The sequence below is a fragment of the Mya arenaria genome, chromosome 16, assembly GCF_026914265.1.
Source record: "Mya arenaria isolate MELC-2E11 chromosome 16, ASM2691426v1".
Classification (NCBI taxonomy): domain Eukaryota; kingdom Metazoa; phylum Mollusca; class Bivalvia; order Myida; family Myidae; genus Mya; species Mya arenaria.
The window spans coordinates 40,358,999-40,380,922 of record NC_069137.1 but is presented as its reverse complement, the minus strand read 5'-3'; the positions used below and the strand labels follow the sequence as shown (position 1 = coordinate 40,380,922).

The following is a 21,924-nucleotide window of genomic DNA, read 5'->3' as shown; positions in this document are numbered from 1 at the left end:
AAACTAGGTCAAATATTGCTACAATAACTTATTTCTCCTCCCTCGGAAGCCGCCAACTCATGTGGTTCCAGTTGTTTTAATACGCAAAAAGCCAGTGATTTCTATAAACGAGTCAGCCTTATACTTTGGTTTGCAATAATTTGCATGTAACCTATTTCTAGCCAGTCGGTTTGTCAAAACAAATATTTTGCAACATTTGCGTTTTCACTATAATTTTGTTTCATAAGACAATGCTGCCTACTATTTTGAGACAAACTGTATAAAACTACGCCCGCTGTGATGATAAGAGGTACTTTGTTATGTTTTCAACACAAGTTTACGACATTCCATCATCATTCAGCACTATTTTCCAGGCGGCAGAACATGTAATTGGATCAGTCCTCTGTTCACCCGGATGTTTCAGCGTGTACAGATGCCGAGCTATCAGGGATATCCTTCCTAAGTATGCGACGAATGTGGAACAAGCGTTCGAGTTTCTCACCAAAGATATGGGGGAGGACAGATGGTTTTGTACACTTCTGGTTAGTTGAGACACCATGAGGTATAGAGCTGAAATTAACATTTATAAAGTACAATATGCGAAATGTCTAACATGACTATATGTATTTTTTTTGCAATGTATAGTTAGTGCAGGCGAAGGTCTTTGAAAGAAAACCAGTTTACACGTATTTTTTTGTCAATTTAGTTCTGCTCTGAATTATTTTGGTTAGGCATGAACAAAAATGACTGCTTAGATTCATTTAACTCTAAAAACTGGATATATCCATTAATATGTTTCTAGTAATATTTCTTTAAAAACAATATTTTTTTATCAAAGCATTTGTCAAATATTGGATTAATATCAGGTTTAAAATTGAGAGCAGCACCCACTATTCGGATTTTTTTTATTTTTAATAATATGATTAAATTCAGGTCCAAAGTGGCTGGCGTATTGAATATTGCGCCGCTTCTGAGAATAGTACGCATTGCCCCGAAGACTTCGACGAGTTCTTCAAACAGAGGCGTCGCTGGGTGGCGTCAACACTAGCTAACCTGATGCTGCTCATCAAGGAATGGAGTATCAGTGAGTTATGTGATCAGACCATGCATACGTTTATTTTGGTTGTTCGATTATCACAGTGGTTTGCGCACTCGCTTCTACCCAAAGTGTACATGGTTCGATTCCCTGCCTTGGCGTACGTGAGTTTGGTTTGTGGTCACCAAGCCGGACAAGTAATTTTCCTCCGGGTAATCCAATTCCCCACAACTCCAGACCACACTTTCACGCTGCATCCTGTCAACGAGAGTGATTAATAATTTTTTATAATGTTGTTATATTTGTTTTTACAATTGTTGCAAGTTAATTAAGTTTAAACTCATGGTTTTCACTAGGTGAATTAGCCACAAGTATATTTTATAATATGTAAAACATGTTTTGAGTTGTTGATTTAAATTAAATTATTTACAAAAATACATTTTAAAACAATAATTTAAGGCTACACATTATGTGTAACATACGGATAGATTTGAGGATACTATTGATACGTTATCAGTTAAGATATAAAAATATGATAAATTATAACAAAATATAAGCTTATTTCCTGTCTTTCAGCTGAACCAAATTATATTTTCAGTCTCAAAGTTGAACCCCCGTGTGTCCATAATTTTCCTGGTGTACCAAGCGATCCTATTGTTTGCCACTCTAATTGGTCCAAGCTCGATTATCCTGGTAGTTACTGGTACGGCTTAACTATCAATAAACGGCTTGTAACATTAATATCTATACATGCTGTTTGCCATGGCTGTTGTTCGTTTTGTATATCATATATACACATGTTTGTATATAAGTTTGGACATGTGTGAGGTTGATTACTCATAAACTAGTTGAAACCCCAGTGAGCCCCTGTTTCACTGACCATTCTATGATGGTAACCCCAATGTTGGGACATGTGTGAGGTTGGGTACTCATAAACTAGTTGAAACCCCAGTGAACTCCTGTTTCACTTACCATTCTATGATGGTAACCCCAATGTTGGGACATGTGTGAGGTTGAGTACTCATAAACTAGTTGAAACCCCAGTGAGCCCCTGTTTCACTGACCATTCTATGATGGTAACCCCAATGTTGGGACATGTGTGAGGTTGAGTACTCATAAACTAGTTGAAACCCCAGTGAACTCCTGTTTCACTTACCATTCTATGATGGTAACCCCAATGTTGGGACATGTGTGAGGTTGATTACTCATAAACTAGTTGAAACCCCAGTGAGCTCCTGTTTCACTGACCATTCTATGATGGTAACCCCAATGTTGGGACATGTGTGAGGTTGAGTACTCATAAACTAGTTTAAACCCTAGTGAGCCCCTGTTTCACTGACCTTTCTATGATGGTAACCTAAACATGTAATAATTGAGACATGTTGATTACTATGTAATTAGAAACCCCCTGAAATAAAGGACCTCACGATTCAGTACAATCTTTATCAAACTGGCGAATTTGTACAAGTTCTTTTTCAGTAATTGCTGAAATACTCTTGCATATGTTGACCAATACCACATTTAAGCTTATAAAAACACAACAATTTATTTGTATACAGGTGGCCTCAAATACGCTTGGAACATCGGGGTTACGACCAGCGTTGTGCTACAAGTACTTGTTACCCTGGGATACGTAGCTACGTGCCTGTTGACGTCATCAAAGACACAGCTTAATGTTAGTTGGATAATATATTTTTGTTTACATGACTGAAACAAATAGATTAAGTCACCATAAGTTTGAAACGTTAGCACATATTTAACCTGTTCTATACTGAATCCAAAACAAATTGCTGAACCAACTCTAAATAAGAACTCACTTTTGATTCTCAAACAATGTTGGTAAGCTGCTAACATTTATGTACGACGTTACTGTCTCACCAGTACATTTCAGTTCTGCAGCTGCAAAGGGCATTAGTAATTTCCATAACTCTATGTACACTCAGAATATGTGTTAAGCACCGCTCGTGTCAATTGCAGGCTGTGAAGCTGTTAACATTTCTAAGCGATGTGATCATGTCGGCTATGCTAGTCGATACTGCAGATACAACTGCATTTCAGACAGCAGATATGCTGAGACATTTCAAGCAGGTTTAGTTTAAACATTATATAGTTTAAAACGATTGTGAAGAAAGTTATGATAACTTATACAAAGTTACTCTCGTTGGCACGATGTTGCGCGATAGTGTGGTCTTGTGTTGTGGGGGTATCAGGAGTATTCAGAGAAAACCCATTTTTCCGGCTGGTTGACTACCAACCAAACTCACATGCGTCCAGGCCGTGATTAGCTAGGTTTGATACTCGGTACGTCAACGGGGAAATACTTCAGCAAATGTCAACGTTCTATCTATTGCACTCAGCATATAACTATGTTAAGTGCTGTTCATGGTTGGCTTTGCTAGGCTTTGCTTGACTTTGCTAGGCTTTGCTTGGCTTTGCAGTGTTTAGTAGGACCGCTACAAAACTGCTCATGCCAACGTTATATCTATTACACAAAGAATATAATTATGTACAGTCCTGTTCATGTTATTTCAGGTTGCCAAACTGTTAACATTCCTGTACGCTGTGATCATGTCGGCTGGAATTGTTGGTACTGCAGTTCAGGTTGCAAAGGACTTCAGCAAAGATACTGATGCTGGTATTCTATCATGTATTCTTAGCATTTTATTTCTAAAATCTACATGTTTATGTTTTGTAAATACGATAATCACAGCATGGGTGTGTCTGTAAAAAGGCCCAAAGATGACTCTCCGCAATCTCTTATTGATGTGATAAACTTAATATGCATACTTCCTTCTAAGCTAACCTTATGTTGGAAGGTGTTCCCTTTCAGTAATTAATAAAGCAAGCTTCGCCATATCAACTACAACACTTTACCTCGGGGTCATGGTGGGCATATTCCTCATCACCGGAATCCTACATCTTGGAGAGTTTGTCTTTCTACTTCACGGTGTCTGGTTTTTCCTCTGTATACCGGGTGGATATCTCATCTTAATGATCTACAGCATCAGTAACATCACTGATCGAACTTGGGGTACGTAGAAAACACCTTATTATGTACGGGTTGTGGGCTCACGTAAAACTCCCTGTGAACACATGCTTCACTGATCATTCATAGACTGTTATTTCTTTTATCAATACACTATTTTAATGCACAAGGCATCTTTCTTTGTTGTATTGTGCCTTTGTGTGCATCTGTTCGGCCGTTGACGTTGTGACTCTTAACAGCTGTATCGTTAAATATATATATTCTGGGCTTTTTGAAAATACTTCGCCACGAGTGTTCTTTTGCTGTGTAAATCTATCTATGTTTGATGTTTTAAAAATATGTAGGTACTCGAGAGGATAAAACACACTCTTTTCGGGTAGTTAACAAAAGATGGCAAGATACGCTGACCAAGGCATTCAAATCCTTTCTCTTGTAAGTACATAAGAACAGAATGTGATGCACGTGTATTATTCTAAATACTTTACAAACCATTCGAATTTGAACCGATACCGGCAGAAATCAGTCTTATATTTAGTATTCAATTAGTTTTTTAAGATGCACTTTTTTCGATTTGAACCATGACAAGCGAAAATAGGTATCATGGAAAATATGAAGTAATCGGGACGTCATACTAAAACAGAAAAGAAGCACAAATTTTTACGCTTTGTTCCCTTGTGAATCGCAAACATTTACTTAAAACTGTTCTTGAAAGCAAAAACTGACCAATGAATAATTTCCTATAATAACCATGGCTTCTTGTCGCAGTTCATTTAGTTTAGTTTGTACTTATGTAGTCCAGCGTGAGAGATGAACGCTGCTGTGGATTACTCTCCAATACGTCTCCTGGACAAAAACAAGTAATGTGTCTTTTTTCAGTGGCCAGGAGAATCTCCCAAGTCAGGGATCAAACCAAGCACCTCTTACGACTAAAACGCCAATAACTTCTGCAACATCAGGCACACAAACCGAGCTTCAACAAGCAGAGAGGATGACAATGCGAACAATGCCATTGGGTGGACAAACCACGACACTGGAATTCCAGTTGATGGTAGACGAAGAGCAGCCCACATCTCTCAAGTTCTTTAATTACAGGTACGAGATAGAAACTATGCAAACACTTTGTTAACAATGTTGGAGAAAGAAGTGAAATTGAGTAATCAAAAATTAGTTGAAAATCCAATCAAACTCGGTGCTGCGCTAAACATTCCTAGGTAGTATCCCTTACATTTAATAATACATATATTTGAATGCATTTGTTACCTATTGTTTTGTATTGTGACGTGCTGTGTATCTCGTTCAGTGTTTGTTTGGCCTGCTATGTTTGGGCTCTAAGCATGGTTATCGTCTAAGGTTTGGCTACTAGTCCTGTAGTTCCCATTGTATGTGTGTGCTAATGTTGTTAAACAATGGGCCGATTGTTCAGAACTATGTTAAAGTAAAAAATGCTGTTTGTGTGATCGTTGTTAACTTTCAAATCTTTATTACTCGGAAAATTTCATTGACATATTTGTGATCTGAAATACTTCATACACATATTGAAACAGTTGATTCAGCTCTGCTTGTTTTATTTAAAATATATAAGCACATCTTAAAATATTTCATCTCTATAAGTTAACAACGATCCCATTACAACGTTATTTACTTATAGGCCCATAGATTGCTTAATAAATTATTATCCTTATCGTCTTTACATCGGTGGTATATGTGCAATGTTTTACAACATTGTACCGTAGCATGTATTGATTGACGAAAAAGTGCATCAGGTAATGGTAAACATACTTACAGATGTTGTTGTTTTCTTTAATTTGAATTCCTGTAGTACCCCCTTCTTTTGACAGCTCAACTTAATCACACCTCTTTGAAAAGTTATAAAGCTGCAACATATTTTGACATATTTATATTTGAGGTTTGATATGGGTAGCCTTGAAGACACGAACGAAGGAACGAACGTAGCCGGTAAGATTCAAAGCTGGTTTCTTCATACGACACGAATATTATCTAATAACTCATTTTAACGACCGCAGCATAAACTATCGGGATATTTATGAAATTAGAATGTGTCATTGAATAATTATTCTATCAAATGTATCATGCTAATCAATAATTTACATTGTGTAATTCAAAGATTAGCATTGCAATAAACTGAGCATTTGATATACGCTTTAAGACTAACATGGAATATCTTTAATATTGAAACTCGGCCGTGGTGAAACCAGGGTGATGACTAGTGTTCGAATGGTTTGAATGTTCGACATGTAATAGAGATTGTTTTTGGTTTAATTGTTGTTGGGTAATTCCTGAGCCAGTGCATCTTTTTGAAAGGAATATCATAACCACAGTATTACAGAGTATTGCAATGTTTCACTAAACACGTGTTATTTTTCAATACAGAAATGTTTTAACCCTTAAAAGGTAACGGAGCTCCATGTGCTGTATTATTTGATTTATTGTAGGGCGTCAATATATGACCACCGGAAACTTAATTATTGAGAACATTTGTTTCGACTATAATGATCGACCTTGAAGGAAGTAAGCCAGTTTGCTTGTGGCTTGTGACTTAACTCTTTCATGAAATGAAAAAAAAATATCAACTTCAATAAAATATCGTTAAAACTAGTATTTTATACATAGTATTTAATTGTATATAATGAAAAATAAAATCACTCTTCATAGTATTTTCATTTCACTAGTTAGAATTTCGTTCTTTACCTATATGGTTAGCAATTTGTCAGCGGTATTCCTCTATATCGTCAGCTAATTGGTCAGCACGTTGGCACGACTCGAAATGGCGTTTTTGTTAAGAAGGAAGGAAAACAAAGCAGGACCGTATTCAACAATCAGAGATCTGAGGAGCTCGTTTCCGATACTTATTTATTTTATTTAACCAATTTTACAATGACCAATTTGATTTCTAGTTTAAGCTTATAATGACCATAAAAATCTTAATTTTATTTCGTTCGTTTCTGTGAATTTTACAGGAAGTCAGTGTGTTTCCAGACGGCATTTAGGCCGAAAAAGCAATAAAGTAAAGCGGCAATGTTTATACCATCAAGTTTGTCAGTGATTTCATATTCGATTAAATGTGCGTGTCTGTTTAGAAGTTTTAAACACAGTTTTTAAAAAACTTTGAGGGTACGTATATTGGAGCCAAGCAAAGGCCTTTTTCGAATTGTTGTGTATGTTTAGGAGATCTCAACGCAGATTTTGACGACGTGGATGATACTGAAGACAAAGTACTTACCGTCGAGGAATGGCTTCCCAGCGAAAACAGGAACACTCCAGTCAGTTGATTGATTTTAGAATAGTATAACCTAAAAAAGTATAATCGGTATACAAACAATACAAACACCTCTAACAGGGCGTGCTCAAGGGATGTATTCTCAATTTTCACTCGTTCTCTTTTATTTGTGAGCTATCTACTTACATGTTGTTTGATACAATTTCAAAAAAATACATATTCAAACATGGAAGGTTATTTTCCTCTACTTTAGGGGCAAACTTTCACTCGTTTTCTTTTAATTGATAGCTATCTACTTACATATTGTTTGAAACAATTTCGAAAAAAATACATATTCAAACATAGAAGGTTATCTTTTTATAGGCGCAACAGGAGTTAGTGAAGAGATTTAAGGAGCATGGATTCGAAAATACAATATTCATCAGCAAAATGACTGAAAGGGAAATAAGAGATTTAGGTGTGAAAAGTAAGTATTGACTTTCTAAATTCCAACTACTTATGTTCTAATTATGTTAAACCATTTATATCTGGTTCAGTTTCAGTTTAATTTTACACTCAACACATACACTATGAGCCGCGTCGCGCGATTTTGGGCCTTCGGACATATTTTTGCTATTACAATGTTTTAAGGTATTTGAGTGCCATGTAATTTCAGAAAGATATTCTGAATTTTTCATGTTGATATTACTTAAATTGCTTAAGTTACGTGTTTACAAGTGAGACCATGTATTGCACATTTTGAATACTAAATTTGACATCATTCAAATGACGTCGTTACGAAAGCACATTATTCAAATGACGTGCAAAATTAACGTATCAATATCATATTTAGCTTATAATTTAAATTTTTTTCTTATCATAGAATCATCAATGACCAAAAATTAAGATAAAAATAATAAATCAGTTTTGGCAGTTTTAAACACAGACTATTAATGCAGGCAAAATATGTCGGGACGAAATCCATGGTTGCTATGGAAACATGAGTAAACTAATGGTCATAAATTGTCGAGAAAATGACGCACCAATGACAAACCTTAAAAAGAAAGGAGTTTGAAAGAAATTGATTAACATAGAAAAATAATTAATTTTGGCATTTTTTTATTAATAATTATTTCATTTGTAATATTTATGTCCAAAGGCCCAAAATCGCGCGATGCGGCTCATATATGAAAAGAGGTAAATGCATATAATACACATTACATCTGTCATTCAGATACTGTTGTTTTTCTTAGTATCTCATTATAACGAATGCTGATGAATTCTGTTTAAAAATATGTTTTCATAATTAATCACAATTTGAAAATAAAATGTTTTAAAAAATGAAGTTAAAAGTTTATTGGCAAAAACGACATATAAATGCTTATGGTCATGCTTACAAACGTAGTCATGTCGACATACATTATATAAACATATACAAGTAAAACAAGCATTAAAGTTTCATATTATAAGAGTGAACCAAATATAGCTAGTATTTAAGAAACAGTTGTATTTCCAGGGTTGAGTTCTTAGCTTCATTTCAGCTTTGAAATATATAGCTACATTTAACAGTTAACTCGTTGAGGTGGATACACATAATTAACATATTCATAGAAGGCCAGAGTGTATTACCTAGATGGTTACATCTTAGTCTATCGTAAAGTGTACGAGACAGCATAAAGTGATACTCACTTCTGTTATATTTGGAGAAAAACATTTACATTTTCTCTCGACTCTTGAAATACCTATGTTTCTGATCTGCCAATTTCAATTTCTAATGTACTTGCAGATAAACTTAAACAACTCATATATTCTCTTAAACTATCAGCTTTGATGTACACTAAGAATATTCAGAAGGATAATTATCCTTAAGTCTAGAGTACGCTACCAATTTAGGCATATCAGTAACCGGAGCATTCCAGTCTTGTATAAACTGGTCACGAATTTTACATTTAAACATGGGAAGATAACTCATATCAACATCAACGTTTATTCTTATAAACATAAAACCAAGATGATCAATTAAACAGTGTATTTTTTACCAAACATGAGCCATTCACATTTATTCATAAATCATGGTATAATATGTTCATTGGTGAATTAACATTGTTCATGATGTTTAACCAAACTTTGACAGACATTTCCTTACGTGAAATAGATAAAGGATATCTGCCGAGATCTCAGAACACAACTTTCACAATTAATAACATCATGCCTTTCTCCCAGGTGCTGGCTTGACAAGTAATTTGATGCAAAATATCAAACGCCTTCCAGATTATGAAATTCAAGCCTTTGTACCGGTGAGTTGTTTTCCTTGTCCACGTGACCACTTTTAACCAATCGGACAGCGTTAAATATTAAGGAGGTGAGGTATCTAAACATATCCTAAATACAAAAGATCTACACATACATATATATTTATAAATATATATTGTGATTGTCCGATTGGAAATAACAACAAGAACTATAAAACATCCTTATACAATATCATATTAACAGCAAACAGTTTTTCATAAAACCTGATAGCGTTTAGGGTGATAGATTGTTAATGAAAGCTAAATATAATGATATACATTTTATGACATTACATTATATTGCATTACAGAAAAGCGTTGAAGAGTGGCTTGACAATATAGGCTTGGGGATTTACATGGAGAACTTCATAAGGGAACATATCAGAACATCGAAAGATATGGAAATATTGAAGTCCTTCTCCAGGGCCGACATTGAGACACACCTTAAGATCAAGAAGATCGGTATGATGATAATTGATTGTATACCTGTTATATTTCCGTCGAAGATATTGACTGATTAAAAAAATACACAGAAAAAGAAAAGAAAAAAAAACTGGGCCCCAATATCACGAAAATACTTAAGTCAAATCTCAAACTCAATCTCAACTCATTTTTCCACATAACAGTATGACATTATTAAAAATTACTAATGTGTAACTACTTTTAAAAGCACATTCTCACACGCGTTATGTTGATTAACATGATTGCACAATATTCTTAAAAAGATAATATTTCTTCAACACCAAAGTACTTAAGTAAAACACACACAAAAATTAGACTCAAGTACAATGTTTGCTCTCAAAAAAAATTCTGTTAAATATTGACCAAATATTTTATCAACATAAAGGAGAGAATGTGATTTTAAAAAGGGTAAAACATTTACAATTTTGTATCATATGATGTTGTAATTTGATAAAAAGAGTTGAGACTGAGATTGATATTTGACTGGAGTATTTCGTGAAATTGGGGCCGGACCGAATGCAGCAGCCAAGTGCGCATTTACAATTATACTTTTGAATTATTACGGGAAGGAAATAGAACGTTCGTCGTCGAATGTTAATGTTTTTGTAAAGACAGCTATTGTTATACTTTTTAAAAAAAAATACGTTTAAAGTATGATATAAAGGAACCACCATCTTAGTTGGATGATATGTTGGGTTGTATCACTTCCAGTTGTTTGCGTAAACCCATATCGCACGAGATCATATTAACAAAAGGAATATTGATAGTGAGTTACGCAGTTTTAAGTCTTAAGTCTCAAACTCAGATCTAAGACGTCAGTGTACATTGGACCTGGCACCAATATCACGATAAAACTTAAGTCAAATCTCAATCTCAGTCTCAACTCATTTTACTACATAACTTCAAAAGTTATTAAAAATAACACATGTTTTCACACCTTTGAAAAGGCATTCTATCATATAATATGCTGATACATGCCTTTGGTCAAGATTCCAAGGGAATAATATTCTACAACCAAAAATGTATTTGAGTATAATTTCTTGTTTTTTAACAATTACTCAAGTTTATCTTTGCTCTGCAATTAAGTTTCTTCAAAATATTGACACAAATGTTTTATGAACACATTCTATGAGAATATATGTTTGCAAAAAGTATAAAAACATGCAAGATTTTAATTCATACTATGCTTTTATGTGGTAAATTGAGTTGAGAATGAGATTAAGATTTGACTTGAGTATTTTCGTGATATTGGGGCCTGGACATGTTCTGTATTTTCTGTCATTATTTAGTTGCTGTGACTAATATCGTTCAGATCGTCAGTCTATGTTATGCTCTGAAAAAGATCATCGTCGGCTACCCGGGCTGACCGATTCCGTTAATCTGCATTTATTACTCGTGGGTTATTTGTTCACAATTAGTTTAGAGTGTGTCAGCTCAAGCCATTTCATTGATTCTTCATGTTTTGAAAGAGATTTTTCGGCCAATGATATCGCTCATTCTTTGTCAAAATGGAGAATTATATAATTAATTTAGATCGTGTTAAGTTAGAAACAAAAAATATCTAACTTACATTCCCATTTAAAGCTGCACTCACACAGATTGAAAGTTTTGACATTTTAAAAAAGAAATGTCTCAGAATCAGCTTATTTTGGCATCAATGCCTTCAATTTAGTCATGCAAGATAACAGATCTCAATTGTTTGAAAAACTGCCAAGAATTTCATTTTTCTTAAAGCGTTAGTAACTCTTTGAGCCATAAAACATCAATTTTCGAACATGAATATGAAAAGTTGCGATCTGCTCTTTTGTCAGAAGACTTATATCTCTGGATTCCACACATGTACACGAACAATTGCTCATTCCAAGACAATAAAGCTGTCAAAACGGTCAATATATGAGAGTGCAGCTTAAAGGCAGAAATCATTGGCATCAAACTTCCATTTTAGCCAATGTTGTTTCGTACTAAAAGCATGAAAATAACTTAAGACAACGGAATAAAACATTCTGAACAAATATTATCATTAAAAATGTTCTGAAAAAAATAACGTCTTCAAAGTTCAAGATCTTAAGGTAATACGAATTTGAAGTATTTATTTTATTAGATGATTTGCATCATTTAATCAATTAAATAATGATTGGGTTGAATACATTGATTTACTCACTGATACACTGGCATTTGCCATGATTTTGTATCTGTATTGTATAGAACAATGTTACCTACATAATTATAAAACATATAGTATTTGTTAGTTTTAACTTGTTTACTTTAAAACAAATGTGAAACAAATTATAACGATATTATATAAAGACTCTCGTTGGGCCATGATGTTACGCGCCAAAAATTAATTGCTACGTCATATAAAAAAATACGTCGTTGAAATGTTGTCCCAGCTCTGTGTGGCAGATGTTTGATCTGGACGTGAACGCGGGCTTAATTTCAAACAACTATCTTCTGTTCTATTTCACTGATAGCTTATTAAGTATTTTAAAACATATATGTTTCTCATTACATGATATAAATTGTCATACATTGTAAACATATATACAACGATAACTTGAAAGGTATGACATAGCAACTAGCAGACATATATTAATAATTATTATCAATACAAACAGTAAATATAACAATAAAGTTTACATTGAGTATAAATACATATATATGATCAATGAACATATTCTAACAAAATAGACATTTATGATAATTATATAATATGCCATGCTGAGAGCTATATATGACCCTATATTTAATTTACTTATTTTGACAAATATACAAAATAAACAATGCTTTGACGAAGTAAGAATGCGTCTGAAATAAACTTAGACCAATCTAGTTGATATGTATATGTCGGGCAGTGCATGTAATCAATGCATTTCATCATACTTGGCCTAATTAGTATTTTTTTTATATAAGTTGATAAGATCGCCATATACATTACAGACACAAACAAGGTCAAATGGATCTTTTAAATCGCCATAAAATAGTAACGGACTCAAGGCTTCACTTTCAGGACAATAAATGAAGAGTATTCAGTTATGTGAGCAGCCATTTCATTGGTCGATGAAGTAGGCTAAATTTACGGAATGTAGTCGAATTTACTCACGAGTGATAAACGCAGAATAACGGAATGGGTCAGGCGTGGGCACATGAAGATTAAAAACAATATTAATATACCGAAACATTGCTTTACATGACAATTTATATGAGGTCTAAAATCTTCAAAATCCCAAAGCAATAGACGGAACATTTAGTACTATGTTTTAAGTATATTTGCATTGCATGTAAAAAGAGGTTGCGAAACGCGACGTGTACATCCAGTCGTTTGCGAGTTTTTTCTTTAAATGTGTATTTGTAGGCTGGCTGATATTCGCATCTATCATTTTTCTCTTGCTCTTTCATTCTCAACAGTAAATTATACACATACCTGGATAACATGGAACTTAAAAAAATAGTTTAAACATACACGTACCCGTACAAGTCGTGTTTCGCAACATTTCTATTGTTACGTTAAACATGTATTTTTGAATAATTCTTTTTTCTTTAGGTCACATCAAAAGATTGCTGTATGCAATAAGCAAGCTGCGAAATCCAACCCAAAGTGAGACCAAATAATATGCTATATTTATCTTAGAGGGTCGTACCAAAATAGCAATATTTAGTAGTTAACGCGGTGTTGGACTAAACGCAACATATCATGTTGACTGTAAAAATTTAAATTCGTATGTAAAGCTACCAGTTTTTCAGAAACAAATCTGCAAGGGATCCTGTTAAATAGCTTACCTACTGTTGTATGTTTTTTCATTCGGACTTTAGAAATAGGAAGTATACGCTATTTTGGGACGGACCTTTTTAAAAGAATTAGACGGGCAATTTTATTTATGTATTAGTATCCCAAAAAGAAATGTTTGTCTGATAATTCGATTCCGTCTCCTAATCCAATTATTCAATTGATATTAACGAAAATCTAAGGTCATTAAGCAGTGGAATGCCCAGACATTCCTTGCTAGTTGTAATATATGTTAATAAATAAGTGATTTGCTATTGGCCCTGTCATCTGTCCGAGGGCAGTCGTATTGGCACGAGGCCGAAGGACAATACGACTGTCACGAGGACAAATAACAGGGCCAATGTCAAATCACTTATTTATTGACAATTTTATTAAATAACTTCATGCACTTAAAGGATTCAAAGTTTAAACACTAAATTTCTTTAAAAAAACATATAACAAAGAACAACTTTAAATACATAACATATTTAACCAAACGTTTTAATACTGACGTTTAAGTAAAATGGCTGCAGTTTCCGAATTTCTAGCTGCGAATCTATATCATTGTTTGGCCCTGTTTAATTAGCCAATCAAATTCTTCTAAATGCGGGCTTTATATCCATATAACTTTTCGGCCCGGGGCCGCTAACTGATATAGATATTGGCACTGTTATAGAGGAGGCCTTTGTATTATTGAACGAGGCAAATGCTGTGTTTAATGGCTAGTAATTAATAGTTATTTAATAAAGGTCTTTACACTGTGTAGGAACAGTTCAAATTTTATTTACATAACGGCAAATTTAGATACAAGTTCTTTTGGCTTTTTAAGATTGCAAAATATGTAACGTCACGTTCGATTTCAGTTGGAGTAAATAACAACGTACAAGCTGCGATGACACTATGTACATTATACTTTCGGTTATTTATTTCATTTTTTAGTTATGAGCAAGCAATGAAAATTAAGATATGATACCAAAATCGCACGGGGTCACCAGGTATCAACAAGCTTTATTATGATTGATGCGGCTTTCAAAAAAACTAGCTTATTTGTGGGTGGGATTCTCTAAATTTATTAAGGTTTGTATCACAAAAGTGTTTGTGTTTTCGTTTCCTGCACATAACATTTTCTAAACGAAAATAATACAGGGTCGCCAGGCATCCTAAATTCTTACAGTTGTGTATCGGATACTATATACTTATGCTGTTACATTACAGCCGAGAGGAAAATAATTGAAGTTCGTGAAAGGTTGAACAAACAGTTACTACAAAAAAATGGACAGAATAAACTGCGATGAATTCAAGTTTTGGGACGATCTGAAAAACTTTTGCCTGCTTCCCCAGTCCACAGCGTATGGATTGGAAGAAGATCTTAAAGGTAAACATGTCCTTTGTCCGTAATCAAATTATTTAACGAGTATCATCCCTTATTGTCAGAGTGGTATATATCAGTGTTTTGTTACTGATATTATAGTTCCGACCCCCATGCTGTGAGGTGTATTAAAAGTCAGTGGTACGCCTCAAGTGATAAAGATTTCTTTTTTACGGAAATAATCTGTCATTTGACGCCAAAAACTGATAGTTCATACGTTTAATCTCAAACCCATTTCTTCATCACGCAGTAATTCAAACATTAACTTTGAGACCAATTTCCACTTTCCGCGATAATTCAACGTTTACCCTTAGACCCATTTCCACTTAACGCGATAATGTTACCCTTAGACCCATTTCCACTTAACGCGATAATTCAAAAGGGTAATTCAAACGTTTATTATAAGACACAGTTCCATTTCACGTGGTAATTCACGCGTTTACTGTGAGACCCATTTCCATTTCACGTGGTAATTCAATCGTTTACTGTGAGACCCATTTCCACTTCACTAGGTAATTCAAGCGTTTACTATGAGACCCATTTCCACTTCACGCGGTAATTCAAGCGTTTACTGTCAGACCCATTTCCACTTCACGCGGTAATTCAAGCGTTTACTGTGAGACCCATTTCCACTTCACGCGGTAATTCAAGCGTTTACTGTGAGACACATTTCCACTTCACGTGGTAATTCAAGCGTTTACTGTGAGACCCTTTTCCACTTTACTCGGTAATTAAAACGTTTATTGTAAGACCCATTTCCACTCCACTAGGTAATTCAAGCCTTTACTGTGAGACCCATTTCCATTTAACGTGGTAATTCAAGCGTTTACTGTGAGACCCATTTCCATTTCACGTGGTAATTCAAGCGTTTACTGTGAGACCCGTTTCCACTTCACGCAGTAATTCAAGCGTTTACTGTGAGACCCATTTCCACTTCACGCGGTAATTCAAGCGTTTACTGTGAGACCCATTTCCATTTCACGCGGTAATTCAAACGTTTACTGTGAGACCCATTTCCATTTCACGCGGTAATTCAAGCGTTTACTGAGAGACCCATTTCCATTTCACGCGGTAATTCAAGCGTTTACTGTGAGACCCATTTCCACTTCACGCGGTAATTCAAGCGTTTACTGTGAGACCCATTTCCATTTCACGTGGTAATTCAAACGTTTACTGTGAGACCCATTTCCATTTCACGTGGTAATTCAAGCGTTTACTGTGAGACCCATTTCCATTTCACGCGGTAATTCAAGCGTTTACTGTGAGACCCATTTCCATTTCACGTGGTAATTCAAGCGTTTACTGTGAGACCCATTTCCATTTCACGTGGTAATTCAAGCGTTTACTGTGAGACCCATTTCCATTTCACGCGGTAATTCAAACGTTTACTGTGAGACCCATTTCCATTTCACGCGGTAATTCAAACGTTTACTGTGAGACCCATTTCCCCTTCAATCGGTAATTCAAACGTTTACTGTGAGACCCATTTCCACTTCAATCGGTAATTCAAACGTATTCTGTACTACCCATTTCCATTTCACTTCATAATTCAAACGTTTACTGTGAGACCCATTTCCACTTCACGCGGTAATTCAAGCGTTTACTGTGAGACCCATTTCCACTTCACGCGGTAATTCAAGCGTTTACATTAAGACCCATTTCCACTTCACGCGGTAATTCAAATACCTCAAGTAAAAATGCAGCTACAGTTACTTACGACCCTATTGTATTGATTTGGTATTACTTTGCTTTTGTTAACAAAAAAGAGAATTATGCACAACACAACAAGGAGAAATAGCAGTGCCTTTGAAAACAATCAATTTTACGAAAATACAATGACAAGTCCACAAGCCATTCTCTTGATTTTGGCCTTTTGTTAAAGTGCACAGATCAAAGACCATCAAACGATCAACGTGACACATCGCCACAAAGTACAAATATTGCATAACTATCAAATTACTGATATCAATAATAACTGAGATAACAGGCTTGGTATGGTCTGTGAAATCAGTGTGCCTTGAAATATCACTTAACTTTTATGAGTTTTTTTGCATTTTGTAAATTGGCCTTGATTATTAGGAAATGCAAAAATGTGTTCGTTTTACACTCATAAAATATTTATGTTTAGTACATTTATAATAGACAGATTGCGATATACAAGGTGTACGTGTACGTTTCATCTAGCTACACTTACACGCACAGATTTAAGTTGAGTTTTAAAAAAATGCAATTTTTCCTTTTTACCTTGTTATTGTAGGCTCGACTATACTCGCATAAATCATTTTCTTCGTGCCTGTGTTTATGCCATATTAAACGTTTACACTATACACATACTTGGATGACGCAGTGCACAGAAAAACCCGTACCAGTAGCGTTACGTAACCTCTAATACTTCTGTTAACAGTAAAGCTGGGTGACCTACGTAATGCTTGGTTGATGGTGTTTGCTGTCTCGAACACTCTTTGGATGGTCCTTATCTTCACGTTGGCAAACCAAGGGCAGCTACTCAGTGTAGCGGGAAGTAACCCTGTTGGTGAGTGAGGGTTCATTACTAATGGCAGCTAATTAGTTTGGCAGGACGTAACTCTATTTGTGAGTAAGGGTTCATAACTAATGGAAGATACTTAGTGTGGCGGGGAGTAACCCTGTTTGTGAGTAAGGGTTTCTAACTAATGGCAGATACTTAGTATGGCGGGAAGTAACCCTGTTGGTAGGTGAGGGTTTATAACCAATGGCAGATGCTTAGTGTGGAGGGAAGTTGCCCTATTTGTGGGTGAGGGTTCATAACTATTGGCAGATACTCGGTGTGGCGGGGAGTAACCCTGTTGGTGGATGAGGGATCATAACTAATAGCAGCTACTTAGTGTGCTGGGGAGTCACCCTATTTGTGAGTGAGGGTTTATTACCAAGGCGCGTAACGGAAGATACTTAGTGTGGTGGGAAGAAACTCTGTTTTGGGGTGAGTGTTCATAACCAAGGGCAGATTCTTAGTATTGCGGAGAGTAAACCTGTTGGTTTGTGCTGTCCATAACAAAGGTGTCGAGGGTTGGGGGTGGGGGTTATGTTCAGTCAACTGACAGATTGGAGCCAGAGGTTGTATATTAAATTAAAGATAATTGATGGGCTTCTTTTACCTTGACGTTTTGTTTTTGTTTTTCTTCATGCATGGTTAGTAGGTTGTTCAATTCGTATATAACGCTTAACATTAACGTATGGCCTTGCCAGGTGCTGTTTATAATATGCATGGTCAACCAAAAAATGTAGTGGGAAGAAGTAATGCCTGGAAACGTGTTATTGCTGTATTTTGCCTATCTACACTTTGACAAAGTTTAAAGCATTGTGCGCTTCAACTGGACAAAATTATTTCAGAAATCAATAAATAGCGTCAATCTCTCAAATTTCTTAATTGCTCGTGCCTATGTTGTAATCTTGCAAGCTAATCGAAAAAAATGATACATCAAATTGAAAAACACCAGATTTAAAGTTAAATGATTTATGTTTAGCTTTTTTTTTTCGATATTGTTATAGCCCTGGTCATAGCTAAAAAAAACGGTTAAGGATATATAAATGAATTCAAATGAACATCATGCCAGAGACAATATCGTTATGTGTTTTAAGGCGAAAACTGGTTTCTAGAACTGTTGCACCTTTGTTGGCGACGAGTATTCGCAGCCGGAATATCGTGGCTCTTTTTACTCTGAGACTTTTATATTTGCAGGTTTGGTAGTTTTGGTGTTGTTTTCGTTCGTTCTCCTCATACAATTCCTGGCAATGATACTACACCGTATAGGCACAATGACACATTTCCTTGGTCGAGCGCCGTACCGAGTGGGCGATAAATACAACAAATCCTGGGCATTTAATGATAGGTATGATTCTATAGTTATGGTACTAGAAATTATAAATAAGTTAGTTCTCTGGTAGCTCCATTAATCAGTCTGTTCAGTATTGATGCCTGGCCCCAATATCACGAAAATACTTAAGTCAAATCTCAAATCTTCATCTCAACTCAATTTTCCACATTACAGTATGACATTATCAAAAATTATTTATGTTTTACTATTTTTAAAAGCACAATCTCACATGCGTTATGTTCTGCTCAATATTCTAAATAAAATATTTCTACAGAACAAAATGTACTTGACTCTTGAATAAAACTCAAAAATAATCAATTGGACTCAAGTACAATTTTTGCTCTCAATTTTTTTATATATAAAATATTGACCATTTTTTAGTCAACATAATGAATGAGAGAATGTGATTTAAAAAGGGGTAAAACATTTACAATTTTGATCATTTGATGCCGTAATTTGATAAAAAGAGGTGAGATTGACTTGAGCTTTTTCGTGATATTGGGGCCTGGTGACCCCATAACAATATGATATGATTTAAAAGGTAGTTGCATGCTGATCACTTTTATTTAAAGTGACACTCGTATTCAAAATCAATACATACACATGTATATAAAACATAAATTTTGAGTGATAAACCATTAACTACTTACTAAATAATGTATTTATGGAAAATATTAATTACTGACAACGAGATTGTAACCGTGTATCTAATAGCTGAAAACGCAAAAATATTAAATGATTGGTTAGTGCTAAAACATTTACTGTGATCTACTATCGTCTCATAAGGTAGAGATACTGTGTTTTCTGCACCTTTCTTTCAAATTAAACTCGGTATCTTTCATAAGAACCATTGTTTTCGACATTTATTCATCCCTTTTGGTACATTTAAACAATTGAATTATTTGTGGTAAATCTTAATTAAGTAAGAGTGCATCTCCAAAAGAGACGGCCTAATGTACATCATACATACAATTACTAAATTGTATGTTTGGTCCCTATTTCAACTGAAATCGGGCGTAGATTTACCTATTTTGCATTTTTTGAAGGTCGAAAAACGTATTGTTTTTACATTTTGTATTCTTGCATACAAAACCCTTTCAAATGACCTAAAATAATATTGGGTCGCCAGGTAAATATGTGTTGGTAGGATACCTAAAAGGCGAAAAAGTTGTAATTGATATTAAAAGTAAATTCACGTATAATCATTCTGCGTTCATACCCCCACAATCAGAAAACAAATGTTGCACAGACGCCTTGAAATGTCAAAAATACGATTAAGTTTAGTTTATACTATTTTCTTTGAGTTCGATTGTGACGAAATTTGATGTAACTTATTCACGTTCGAGTCTGTTTTCTGGGTTGACACCAGTACTAATATCAATTTTGAGGGACCTCGAGAAAGTACCCGTAATTTGGATCGAAACAAAACCTCTTCGATGATAAGTGGGTTCGATCCCCACAAAACCAGAATACGAGTTGATGCGTTTAAGTATTGAATTTGATCATCACATAATGTCACATGACAGCGTTGCATAACTAGTTCTATGTTGCTAAGTTTGCCAACTTATTAGTGCACCTAAAGATTATACAACCACCATTTTGCATAGTTTGCCAACTTACTAGTGCTTTTCAAACATTATACAACCACCATTTTGATCATTTCGCAAGCATTGGTAATGCCTTATAAAGCTTTTCATAAAGCATCTTATATTTATATATTTCAACTTAGTGGACAAGCTTTGAAAATAAGAAATGGACTTAAAAATAATATGCATATGAATAAACTTGATAATTAGTGTGTGTGTGGGGGGGTATTTAAAATAATCGTCATAATAATAAAAGTCACGTTGAATACTTCAAACCAATTTTTTTTGTATCAACTGTTTTTATCTGTTGTGTTCGAAAAACTTGTCATCAATGTTTTAAACTTTTCAGTGACATGAAGGACTCCTATCAAGAAAGGAAACTAGATTTGGAAGCAACATACGCATTGAAACGCGAAAAAGAGATAGCATATAAGCGTATAGGTCGCGAATCGCGGAAAAGAATACACAGAGAGGAGAGAGTGTCATTGCTGTCAAAGGCTGGCACAGTAGAACAAGTGTAGACAAATACCCCGGGGAAAATGAACATTATAAACGTTATCAAAAGGACCACAATGGAAATAAGAGTTTTCTCTTTTTTGTGTAATCCTTGATCTGGTGTGCCTTCCATGGCTATTTATAATATGTTTCTTTATTATAAAATGTTCATTATTTTGTGAATATCCCTTGCTGACTGTCAAACAAGTTACGGACAGAATTGCCTTGTTAAAGGTACTCGCTCATATTTTGCCAAAAAAAATAATATCAAAATAAAATGCGGCAAATCTTAAGTAGTGTTTGAACTAAAATACAAAAAGCTGGAACCTTTCAGCAAATGTTGATATTTGGTCAAATATCGTCTTTAAAGACCACAAATTTCATTAGCGTTTATAACGCGATTGAAAATTAATTAGGGCTGTGTAGTTGCGTAATTGGTTGATTGACATTATCACGTGAGGTTATCAATGTATCCTTAACAGGTCAACATATCCACCACATTTGTTAGAGTCCCGGTGGCCGTGTGGATTAGACGGCTGTTTTATATTTTTTCTTGACTTTACCGGCGTGGGTTCGAGCCCCACTAAAGCCAAAATACTCATTTATGCTATAACTGTGTTTTTTTGTAATTTCTATATCCTAGAGTAAAATAATGATAAAACAAGTGTTTTCAGATGCATTACCGGGAAAACTTTGTTTTGGTTCAAAAACATGAGCGAGTAACTTTAAATTCAGAGGCTGGGCGAGGAAAAAGAAATAGTTTTACAGTATCATGAACAGAGAAAACTAGTTACAAATATTGTTAAAAAATAAAATTGTTTTTTTTTGTTTCTTATATTTATTCATTACATAGACACTAAAATAGTAGCATACAGTCGAACCCCGT

The 21,924-nt window shown here is 34.8% G+C and overlaps 1 protein-coding gene across 1 annotated transcript in view; it reads left to right on the top strand.

Annotated features, from left to right (window-relative positions):
• The window catches only part of LOC128221647 (uncharacterized), a 49,919-nt gene extending 28,751 nt beyond the window's left edge, over positions 1 to 21,168 (top strand). Inside the window, 19 exon segments of the mRNA XM_052930249.1 lie at positions 354 to 521; positions 913 to 1,063; positions 1,614 to 1,718; positions 2,575 to 2,690; positions 3,548 to 3,662; positions 3,858 to 4,046; positions 4,346 to 4,433; positions 4,878 to 5,093; positions 5,908 to 5,957; positions 7,188 to 7,282; positions 7,603 to 7,705; positions 9,442 to 9,515; positions 9,821 to 9,971; positions 13,513 to 13,566; positions 14,950 to 15,002; positions 15,004 to 15,109; positions 17,508 to 17,636; positions 18,822 to 18,972; positions 20,893 to 21,168. Coding sequence (XP_052786209.1) covers positions 354 to 521; positions 913 to 1,063; positions 1,614 to 1,718; positions 2,575 to 2,690; positions 3,548 to 3,662; positions 3,858 to 4,046; positions 4,346 to 4,433; positions 4,878 to 5,093; positions 5,908 to 5,957; positions 7,188 to 7,282; positions 7,603 to 7,705; positions 9,442 to 9,515; positions 9,821 to 9,971; positions 13,513 to 13,566; positions 14,950 to 15,002; positions 15,004 to 15,109; positions 17,508 to 17,636; positions 18,822 to 18,972; positions 20,893 to 21,064 — 2,286 coding nt within the window. The 3' untranslated portion in view covers positions 21,065 to 21,168.
• The last annotated feature ends 756 nt before the right edge of the window (positions 21,169 to 21,924 follow it).